The sequence below is a fragment of the Fundulus heteroclitus genome, chromosome 3 (genome assembly GCF_011125445.2).
Source record: "Fundulus heteroclitus isolate FHET01 chromosome 3, MU-UCD_Fhet_4.1, whole genome shotgun sequence".
NCBI lineage: Eukaryota > Metazoa > Chordata > Actinopteri > Cyprinodontiformes > Fundulidae > Fundulus > Fundulus heteroclitus.
In genome coordinates, this window is record NC_046363.1 from 1,455,319 (window position 1) to 1,467,518 (window position 12,200).

The following is a 12,200-nucleotide window of genomic DNA, read 5'->3' on the forward strand; positions in this document are numbered from 1 at the left end:
ACAAAACCAAAAATAAAAAATTACATAAATTGTTCAAAAACCGTTTACTAGTGAGGGTTTGCATAAGTCAAGGAAGGAATGTCAGTTTGTGTATTGTGTATAGTTAAACTATGGAACAGTTTGGTTATTGAAATAAAGCAATGTCCAAACATAAAACTGTTCAAAACATCATACATATGATAATTACTGAATATTGGACCTCTTGTTCAAAGATTTCAATAATGTGATAATAATAATGTTCAATAACTTGAACAATAATTTGATACACTGGTTTCTGTACCATTCAGTTTTGTTTGTTTATAAGCATGCCACAGTGTTTAAGACCAGTCATAGCATTTTTTGCTTTGGTGTAATTGCAGATTGTTTGCTTCCAGCTGCATTAATCTGTCCGAGGCAGTCGTCTTTTTTCCCCCACTAATAGGCCTATTATTATACTATTGCTATTTCTGACAGTCCAAATACCGTATGTTCACATGTGCACAGACTCTCTGTCCAATGTCTGTCATTGCATCACTGCCTACCTTCTGGCTACAAAGACTGCAAGCATTTTTTCGTGCGAGTTTGCACCTGATTTTCAAAGGTACTAAATATAAGTGCAAAAACTGCATGCACACATCAGTTTCAGCTCTTACATTTGCCTCTCCCCCTCCCATAAATCGGTGCGGTTTGGTCATTAGCATGCAATCTGCATATTCATGAAGACCCACACACAGAAAAGTTTGCACTCTGTTCGATTCATTTTACACACGCAAATTGCTTTGCTCCTGGTATGAAGATCAGCTTTGTTTGCACATGTTTAATACATGCGAACCCTTTGAAGATCCGGCCCATAATAGCAGTGATGATAATAATTATGCTGATTTTTATTATTCTTGTTACCTCCATTTTTTTTAAATTAAATTTCAAGGAAATAATACGTTTCTTCATAATGTTGCATGTTATAACTAAGCTTGTGCATATTAAAAAATTCTGAAAAATCATAAATAGTTATTATGTTTTTGCAAGGTCAAAGTAAATGATGAGATTCATAAATATAATTTACAAAACCACATTGATACCAAATATTTTATGCCAATCTTAAGGATATCAAGATGAGTACAGAAAATGAAGACCCCAAGAGCTGACAGAGAACCCCCGACCCTGCCTGGCAAAGCATTCCTCAGAACAATGAGAACAACATCTGACTGAAGATACCGTATAATGGCTTAAAGAATTTTAGAACTCAGAGATGTTCAATAAGATACTACAAGATATTGGTTGATATAAATTTATTGATGTATTTGACTGATTTATTCCAAAAATTAAAAGCAGTGGTTATAGTTAAAAACAAATCAGAGTGTAAAATTATGTCATTTGTCTGTAAAAATATACCAGTACAACACAACTGTTATAGTTATGTCAAAATATAAAGGAGTCAATCATGCGTACCTACATCCTTTTAGTTTTCACTTCATAAAAGTAAAAAAGCTTCCTTTCTTTCCATTGGGGGATGACACTCTCTCTCTCTCTCTCTCTCTCTCTCTCTCTCTCTCTCTCAGGTTCTTCAGTTCACTCCAACTAAGCCATGCAATACCAACAGATCTTTTCAAATCTAATTAATTTCTATCAATCCATTAATCAATCTCATACTGAAGAAACTGTTGCGATACTCCACAATCATGAGGTTTTTATTCTGAATTAGTAAGGACAACAAAATTATTTTAAGCACAGCTTAGATAATTCTTTTAAATAATAAAAACAGGCAGACCTCGCAAGAAGACAGGATCAGCTCCCTGAACCATTTTTCTGTAATCCGACTCTCACTTTATTCTTTTTGACTAATGTGCCAAAACTACAACCAGCCTTTTTCCAAACTATTTTTTTTTCAGTGCAATGTGTATAACGTACATTTTTATGATTTTGGAGAATAAGCAGGTATGCGTTCTGGGTGGGATTTACATAAAGATACATGAATGTGAATAAAATGTGTTAGTGTGGATAGAAGTTTGCTCATGAAGCGATTTTGTTTTGCACAGATCTGCCTTTGAATCTAGCTTAAGAATTGGACACACATGGAATTTCAAGCTTTTTAAAATATCTATCAGTCTTTTATAGCTCTGGGCACCCATTCCACAGTGTTTTGTTAAAGCTCCTGATCCTCCTGCTTTTACAAGAGAAAATATTAGACAGTTTAAAGCTGATTTATTATGTTCAGCAGACTTACAGTCATGAAGCCGTCCAGTAGACCAGAGTCAGGTTTTGGTGGAGCCTGCAGTCTCTCCATGGACCACTTCTCAATGATTGAGGCAACTTGGCTGTTCTCAGTGTTAAGGATCCTAAACCCTGTCATGTTCACACCACTGTATCGGTATGGCTCCACATCCAGTGCAAACAGATCCTGGAAAGAAAAAAATCACATAAAAAATCGTGGGGCTCAATCTTTGATCCACATATCTACCCTGGAAAGTTTTTGACTTTCCAAGGGTAAAGACTACATGTGCAGACTTTGGATCGCATTTTACTCTGAAATATCAATACGTCATTACCTGCAGCTGCAGCACCACGACACTAGAGTATCTCAATTGATATTTTGATACCATGAACAATGATTTTAATTTTATTTAAAGCCTACAAGTACACTACTGTCGTGCAATGACACGGTCCTTGAGTAATTTGAGTCCAACCGCGCAGAGGCACTCTGCTCTACTGTCACTCCCGGTGAAATAGGTTGCCTGTCAGAAAGCACGGTGCAGCCACACCACGGGGCTACTGCACTGCTTTGTCATTTAGTAGAACCCTGGTGTAAGAACTTCAGATATTAAAATTGGTCCCACATCCAGCTGCTCCGTGAAAGCTCAGGCGAAACTGCTGTGGTGGGAGGAATTACCTGCTTGACAACAGAGGAACGGCTCACAAAAAGAAGTAGGGTAATAAAAGGTACAGGAACTTAGGTTTAGAGATAGAATGTACCAGTTCTCAGAGTTAAAATGTGCGTTCAAGAAAGATTATTATTTTTATTACTCCAAACACTTAAGAAGAATTTTTAATTATTTTCAATCTATCATTTTTGATCCAGTTTGAAATTTTATCAGTTGTTATTCAAATTCCAAAAATCGGTTATCGAACACTCAAGTATCCAAGTTCAAAAGTCTTCTAAGTAGTCTTTTAGTATTTCTCCTTATTTTGGCTGTTCCTATTCAGTGAGTTATCTGTCGCCATCCAACCCCATCTTCTGTATCTTCTCTCACACCAACTACCTTCACGTCCTCTTTCCCGCCATCCATAAATCTCCTGTATGGTCTTCCTCTAGGCCTCCTGACTGGCAGTTCCAGCCTTAGCATCCTTCCACCAATGTGCTCACTAAACTTTCATTATACATGCCCAAAGCATCTCAGTCAGAGCCTTTTAGTTGGTTCCCACTAATTTATAGAACAAGCTAGAATTACAAGATCAGATAATATTTAAATGTTGAAACTAATTCATACTAATTGACTTTTATCCTGTGCAGGTCAGTTTAAATTTTATTGTGTCAAGTCCATTTGTTTATGCTTTTATATGTTTAGTTAAACATGATTTTATTGCTTTTAAGCATACATTTACTGTTGAATTTAAAATAGCATATGTAACTTATACCTTGTATTACATTTTGATAAACTAAGTGTTATATTATTTAAAAATGAAACAAACTGTTTCCTGACTGGTCCTGTCTCAAGTCCTGGACTGAAGTGATATTGCTGCTGGAAGAAAAACACATGAACACTGAACTACTGAACAACTAAAATATATAAAACATGGTTAAAAACTCTGATTGATCACTTGCAAAACACAGCATCACATCATCACCAGTTCACAGCACGTTATCTCAAAGCACTTTACAAAGTGAATTTCAATCAAATCATCCAGACAGATTGCTCAAAAAGTTAAGGAAACTCATCAGATTACACCAAGTCTTGACAAGCAGCATTCACTCCTCGTGAAAGAGCGTAGTGCCACAGGGACAGTCGTCTGCATTGTGTTTAAATAACCATGTGTACAGTTTTTGTTGATTGCATTGACCTGTTTGAAGAAACTGGCAACATCTAAGTTTTCATCATCACCACCTCAGCAGAGCATAAGACACATTTCCCCCGCCCTTTTGCAAAACAGTCAAAGCAGATGTAATTCATGCAGTCCAAACTCCATTGCTTTAGCTGTGGTAGCAAAACAGAAACCATATGTTCCAAGCTCTAAGAAACTTCTTGATCAGAATGAAATCACTGAAGCATGCTTTTGACACTTCTTTACACAATTTTTCAATTTACAATCAGTATGCAGGCCTTAAAATGTGCCATGTTGTGTGTTGTTCTTTGCAAGCATGGATGGTCTAAGGCAGATGAGAGTCAGAGTAACAGGTAGATAGGTCAGGGGAAGAAGTTTATGAGGAAGTGGAATCCGTGTGCGAGGTGGCGGTGTTGCTGGAAGGGCTCAAGTTACAGATGAAATTCAGGCAACTATGATTGATCATGTGGTAAATCATGGCCTTCCACTTAGAGGGGCGGGACAAAGAGTCCAACTTTTTTTCAATTGAAACATGGTTGCATCCATTGTAACAGTTTTTCGTCGGGAGAGCAGATATTGCTGCTATACAGTATATACATCTCTATCTATTCCTATAGAGGAATTCCTCAGTGCATGGAGATGGAAGGTATATGATCACCACCCCTAAGAGCAGATGCCTTTGCTCAATGCAATGACTGCTGCTGCCCAAGATATAGATGCAGAGGCATGTCAAGGATGGATCAGGCATGCAAGAAGATTTTTCCCTAAGTGCATCACAAGGGAAAATATTGAGTGTGATGAAGATGAGGCCATGTGGCCTATTCGTCAAGAGAGAAGAGACTAGAAGAGACAGACAGACAGCTCTAGTATCTTCTGTTGGAATATTTTTATTTGTAGCCACAATCTGAAAAAAAAAAAGAATAAATAATCAATAAAATTTGGATCACAGCATATCTGATTCTGGATCCATTTTTTGCAAGAAGGCAAATTTGACTACAAATGACATGACATATAAGCTGCATACAGTCTTTGGCTACAATGACCAGCAATGCTGCACTGATTCACATTGAGAGTGGAATTTTGAATTTTGTTGCCCCTTGTGTAATGAATGATTGGAAGGGCTCAAGCATTTGTGAGCAGGTTGTCTTGTTTGAGGGGCAAAATATGCTTTTGGTTCATATTTTAAATGTTTTGGCAGAGTTGGAGCCTTTTGGAAACAAAATGTGTAATTTTGATTATTGTTGCAACTGTTTAGGACTCTGCGTTAACTGTTTTGAAAAATGTGGGTTTTGAGTTGACTGCTGCGTCAAAGCAATCAATAAAAACTGTAATAACTTTTTTTGTTGCAGCTCTAGTGGCACATGTTTTATTGACAGTGAGCATGTCTTTCCCCCAGAAGAGGGGGAAAGACATGCGGCAAAGCGATCCCGGGCCGACCACGTCAAGGACTAAAGGCCTCCTAATATGGTTCGCGCTAACCGCTCCGCCACGGGAATCAATTTCTCATTGTTTCTCATATTTCTGACTTGCTTTCGTCCTCCTTATTTACTTTTCATTCTGGGCATTTATCAAGCCTCCAATGTTCCCCCTGAGAAAGACAGTTATTGTTAAAACAGCGGTTCTCTGCTTACCATCTAAAATTCTGCATATGTAGAATCTCTCTCTCTCTTTCTGTGTGATTGTGTGTGTGGTTAATCAAGTTATGAATGGGGCTTGTTTGTTTTCCACCTTGTCTTTTTTTCAGTTTTTCTTGGTTTCTGTAAATCATTTTAGGCTACATTTCCGATGGATTGAAGCAGCTATAGATATTGCTGATATTCCTGTTGGTTACTTTCATTTTCGTCATTCTAGCTGTCATTAACACCCCCTCTGAGCTTCAGACAAGTAGAACCTGACAAAACTAGGAGCCTTGTCTTATTTTTTGGGCATGCAATCACCTTTATTGTTGCAGTGAAAAAGTTAGAAAAAACAAAGCAACTTCAGCTCTGCCATGTTCTAAACTTACCAGTGTTGTGAAGATATAGTGATAATACTCCGTCATCATTCCCATAGCGAGAGCCTATAACAAAGAGTGACAGAAGAAGAGGAAGCCAGAAGGTTTAGAATGTGGAGTAGAATGTGAACATTTGACCATATTTTGCACATGCACACACACACACACACACACACACACACACACACACACACACACACACACACACACACACACACACACACACACACACACACACTGGTTTGGTTGTTTGCCTGATCCAATGGCTGTACTACCATGTAATTTGAGAAGGCACATATTTCAACACTGCTGCATCCACAGGCTTTAAGATAAGAGGCAAACACCCACCAAGAAGACAATGAACCAAAGAAAGCAAAAGACTCTGCTCCGGCTGAAAATAAATGTGGCATATATAAGGTAATACAGCATGCAGGATTACACATGATTCCATAGATTTAGAACATCTGGATCACGGGTAAGCAGTAGCGCCCACCCCCACAGCAACTCTACAGCATTACTGAGAAATTGCTTCAGACTGGTTCCTTATTGTTAATTCACCTGGATTGTAAGTATGAAAATACATGGAATATATCATGGAAAATATTAATTCCAATGAGTCTGCTTAAAAGGACTTTACATTAATCTACATTTCTAAATGACAGAGAAGATAGAACACAAGTCACTAAAAGTGCCAGAGCTTAAGACTTCACGTTGTTTTACTGCTTTAATGAATGTTTTATGTTTCCCATGTACAAAAGCAAAAACCATGTTTTCCTGTGAGCAATATAAACACAATTGACTTTCAGGAAGAATTAAAATGTAGCCAAAGATTTTTTGTTTATCCCCAACTATTGGCTTAAACTTACTTCTGGCTTTTGGATAAAAAAAACAAAAAACAAACAAACCCAAAACCGAACACAGTCATGGAAAACATTAATCAGATCTGATTTCAGATCTTTTTTTAAATGCATGAATATTTTGATCAACAATCAGACCGACACACTTTAATTTATGTAGTGTACGTCAACCCCTAGACAGACATCCAACAGTACATGCACTGCAATATAAGTTCAAAAGAAAATTCTTGCTACTTCTCAATAAAACAGAATAAAACGAGTCATCTCCCTTGGAAACTCCCCCAATGCCCACTGTATATGCAACAACTGCATCTCCATATCTGCAGACACCATGGAATGGGCCAACCCATTTTGTGCAGAGTATGTTTATTGTCTGACTGGAATCAATGTGGAACCCCTAGAAGGACCCATGGCCTATAGCTGAATGTAGACATGTCTGTTTTAAAACAATCTAGATCCACATAAGAACCAGTGCACAAAATAATAAAAAGGCGAACATCAGTTCATCAATTTGACATAAAGTTGTGGAAATGGTAAAGCAAAAGTATGAATACTGCCATACAGATGTATGTAATTTCTTATCAGCTCACATAGACACTGTGGGCCCTCCAGCTGACACATGTAGGCAATATGACTCTCACCAACATAATGTGTCTTAAAAGGTGCCCCTCCAGAGGGAAAATCAACTTATTCTATTATCATCCCACTGTGTGTGTGCAGCTGTGTGTGAGTTTGGCTGTGTTGCATACTGTGCTGGCTATGCTGTTACTGGAGCTCTGCATGCTGTGAACTTCACAAAACCACCATGAATCACAGGTTAGATCTCTGTGGAGCAGATGATTTAATAGATAGAAACGGATTAAAGCTGCTGATGTCAGATGATAAACTTTGGGAACCTCTCACATTCTGTGGAGGAAATCAGCATCAGGAAGGTTACATCACAATAGCTTTAGTACTTTTGAAAGGAAGAGGAATAGAGCTCAAAGGTTCCTTAACAACTAAGAGCCATTAGAACCTGGATTAAAATACTGTTTATTTATATTATGAAAGTCTAGACCTAATCAGTTCAAGTTCTGGTGAGTGTATCGTTTGCTCTTTCAAAATGTTCGTGTCATCATTTGAAACCATACATGTTACATAAAAAGTGCAAATTTTGATTAACGTGTTCCTGGGAGAGTATTGGATCTATCTGTAATGTCAGAACAAATCCCAGTCTTACTAGCTTTTATAGAAAAAGAAAATGCCAGGCTACATACCTCGTAGCATCATGACAAGCAAACAAACAAAATTAAAATTTTAAGTTTTAATGCTAAAATACCCTTTTACATTTGGATCAAATTAGATTGTTCATTTAAATTTATGTCACCCCCCTCTCTCTCTCTCACACACACACACACACACACACACACACACACACACACACACACACACACACACACACACACACACACAGAAATGAGTGGATGGCAGGAGACTTAGTGAAGACGAACTGGGTTGGATTAGTACTGCAGTGTTTGTATTTCAGGGTATTGTCCACTTCTGTTCCAATACAATACATTTTAGGGCGAAGGAAAAAATGTGTATGCATCGTGAGCAATTCTATTCCTAATTCCAAAATTTTCATTCAAATTAAAAAAAAAAACGTATGTCAACAGGACAATTTAAACATAACGAAATTATACTGTATCTGCTATTCCTTTCATGAATAGCAGATACAGTATCAAAATACTGTATCTGCTCACAGGCTCAAAATGCAGACAAGAACTCGGGAAGATCAAGGTGACACGGATTTAACGGAAAACAACACATACAGAAAAAATGGATACTCAGAACATGAACACATCTTAGAACATGGACATCAGGATAAGAGAAACATTAGAATCAAGCAGTGAGACAAAGAAATCAAGGAGTTTAAAGCTACAGTTGTACACACTTTTTGTTATTCTGGGTGAAATGGTCCTTCCATTCTGAGAGTAGTCAATACATTATGTACCCTCACCGGGTTTGCAGCTCTGTGAGAGCTGCAGACATGTAAAAACTCTGACCTATCCTTGCCATTCAGACCGAATGGAAAGAACCAATCCGATGCCTTCATTGTGAATGGCTTGTACTTGTACAGCACTTTAACTAGTCCAGCGACCCCAAAGTGCTTTACACTACAATCAGTCACTCACCCATTCACACCCTGACGGCGGTGAGCTATGCCCTGGGGCAGAAGTGAGGCTGCCATACATCAGCGCCACTGGACCTTCTGAGCACCACCAGCAGGCAATTCTGGGAAGTGTCTTGTCCAAGGACACAAAAACTTAGATGGTCAGAGCAGGTGATCGAACACACCAATTGCAGGACCAAATCAAATCCCTAACTCCTGTACCACTGCCACCCCTTCATGTCTCATCCTGCACCCCCCGTCCCTTGAGTTCCGGGGGTATTGCCATATCTATTCGTTGTCCCACAAGCCAATCATTCTTTTTTTTTTTTTTTTTTTTTTTATTTTATTTTTTATTTTTATTTTTTTTTGCAGCTCTAGTGGCTTGCTTATTCTGAAAGTAGGCTGACAGGAAGGGGGGTGGAAGAGGGGAAAGACATGTGGCAAAGGACCGCGGGTCGGATTCGAACCCAGGTCCACCACGTCGAGGACTAAGGCCTCCATATATGGGTCGCGCTTCCTGCTGCGCCACAAGCGCACCCAAGCCTATCATTCTGACGCGCTCACTGTCAGTGTTTAGTTTTGGTCGCGCTTCTTGTTTTACGAGTTCAGTTCCTCTCACTTTTCGTACCCTCTAGTAATCAGTCACACCCGTTAGGTCTGCAATCAGACAGAATCCACTCCACCTGTTAGTTTCCCTATTTGAGCCTCACTCTACCTTTAGTTCCTCGCTGGTTCGTCTTCGTTCTCCTGATTCCACGTTTGGCTGAGCTCCCGAGTTCTCCGCATCAGCCCGCTCCCTTCCAGTGTAAAGTAGGTCCTTGTCTCTTTGTTGGACTAATCCTGTCTCCCCTGTCCGGGATTCTCAAGTCTGCTCTGGAGGTACCCGTGTCTGCGACGGAGTGATCGCAGCATTCCAGCGACCTCCAGCAATGCAGTGCCTCCTGTTCCTCCCCGCAATAAACATTACTAAACTGAGCTCCTTGTGTGTGGTCTGAGTCTGTGTTCATCGTGACAAAACCATGACACTCACATTATGCCAGCGTGAGTGCATGGCCCTTGTTAGTTTCCGCTTGCTGGCTGCACATGCACACTTATAGTGTTTATGTAGCCAGTTAGCTAAGAGTTGCAACAAGCAAACTGTCTCAAAAATGTATGAGAAATGGAGGAAGGCGTCAGAAGAACGAAATAAGACTGGAGTGAATTTGGGAAATTTTCTTGTGCAATCCCCCTGAGAAGCGGAGGAGCAGGTAGGATGGTATTGCACATGCACAGTTATTCAGAAGGGGACTTGGGTGTTTCTTACCCATGCATTTCTAGAAAAATGGTCCACTCTACCTTCAAGTACTAAGAAGGGGTGATGTGTAACCCTGAAACCAAGCAAGTACACTAAACCAGCAGCTGAACAACTGACAGAGAATCTAGGCAGGTATCTGAGTTAAGGATGACCAATGGGCACTTTGAATAGAAACAGAGAGGAAAAGACTAACCAAAAGCTACAGACCAGTACTCTATGTGGGCCAGTACAGCCACTTAAAGTTTGGTCAGAATGCACACAGTGTTTGCATTGCTTGCACTTCTAAATTTCACCCCTCAATGACTATTTTCCAGCATACAGCACCTACTGGAAATTCTACCTGCATCTGGGTTGGACATTCTTCCACTCTGGAGTTGCCCCTGCTGAGAGGCGCTGAGCAGGAGTAGGCATATTTGTTGCCCCTCATCTTGGTGCCTCTACCTTGGGGTTTACCACAGTGAATGAGAGGGTGGGCTACGTGTGGGGGGATGGGTTCTGACTGTTGTCTGTGCTTATGGGCCAAACAGCAGTTCAGAATACTCACCCTTTTTGGAGTCCTTGCAGGGTGTACTGGAGAGTGCCCCTGCTGGGGACTCCCTTGTTCTGCTGGGGGACTTCAACGCCCAAGTGGGCAATGACAGTGAGACCTAGAGGGGCGTGGTTTGGAGGAACGGCCCATCTGAGCTTAACCCGAGCGGTGTTCTGTTGTTGGACTTCAATGCTCGTCATGGATTGTCCACAACAAACACCATGTTCAAGCACAAGGGTGTCCATATGTGCTCTTGGCCGAAGAGAGGGGCGAAGCTCTCCACCGATCACTACCTGATGGTGAGGGGACATTTAGTCTGAGTGGACCAGGTTCCGTGCCTCTATTTTTGAGGCAGCTAGTCGGAGCTGTGGCCGCAAGGTTGTTGGTGCATGTGGCGGTGGCAACCCTCGAACGCGCTGGTGGACACCAGTGATGAGGGAAGCTGTCAAGCTGAAAAAGGAGTCCTATCGGGCTTTATTGGCCTGTGGGACTCCGGAAGCAGCTGATATGTACCGACAGTCAAAGCGGCAGGTGGCTTGGCTGGTCGGTGAGGCAAACACTCGGGCGAGGGAAGAGTTCGGAGAGGCCATGGAGAAAGACTTCTGTACGGCTTCTGGTCCACTATCCGGCATCTCAGGAGGGGGAAGCAGTGCAGTACCAACACTGTTTATAGTGGGGGTGGCGTGCTGCTAACTTTGACTCAGGATGTTGTGTGTTGGTGGGCAGAATACCACGAAGACCTCCTTAATCCCACCAACACGTCTTCCATTGAGGAAGCAAAGCCTTTAGACTTTGGGTCTCCCAACTCTGGTGCTGAGGTCACCGAGGTGGTTAAAAAGCTCCTTGGTGGCAAGGCCCCGGGGGTGGATGAGATTTGCAGCCGGCAAAGTGGCCGGGATGAGGATCAGTACCTCCAAATCCAAGACCATGGTCTTGAGCCGGAAAAGGGTAAAGTGTCTTCTCCGGGTTGGGGAGGATGTACTGCCCCTAGTGGAGGGGTTTATGTATCTTGGGATCTTGTTCACGAATGACGGAAAGATGGAGCAGGAGATTGAGAGGCGGATTGGTGCTGGGTCTGCTGTAAAGCGGGCACTGTACCGGTCCGTTGAGGTCGATCTACATTCCTACCCTCATCTATGGTCATGAGCTTTGGGTCATGACCGAAAGAACGAGATGCCGGACAAAAGCGGCCGAAATGAATTTCCTCTATAGTGTGTCTGGGCTCTCCCTTAGAGATAAGGTGAGGAGCTCAGTCATCCGGGGAGGACTCAGAGTAGAGCTACTGCTCCTCCAGGTCGAGAGGAGCCAGTTGAGGTGGCTCGGGCATCTGGTTAGGACGCCTCCTGGACACCTCCCTG

General features: G+C 41.3%; 1 protein-coding gene across 2 annotated transcripts in view; it reads right to left on the reverse strand.

Annotated features, from left to right (window-relative positions):
- The window catches only part of LOC105917636 (glutamate receptor ionotropic, kainate 2), a 1,028,886-nt gene that overhangs the window by 796,611 nt on the left and 220,075 nt on the right, over window positions 1-12,200 (reverse strand). For both annotated transcript variants that reach the window (XR_004928158.1, XM_036128574.1), the window contains exons 6-7: window positions 6,023-6,076; window positions 2,204-2,377 (exon numbers count right to left, since the gene is read on the reverse strand). Coding sequence is in view for 1 of the 2 variants with exons in the window: in XM_036128574.1 (XP_035984467.1) it covers window positions 2,204-2,377; window positions 6,023-6,076 (228 nt within the window). In the remaining variant the exon portion in view is untranslated. The remainder of the gene's footprint in view (window positions 1-2,203; window positions 2,378-6,022; window positions 6,077-12,200) is intronic.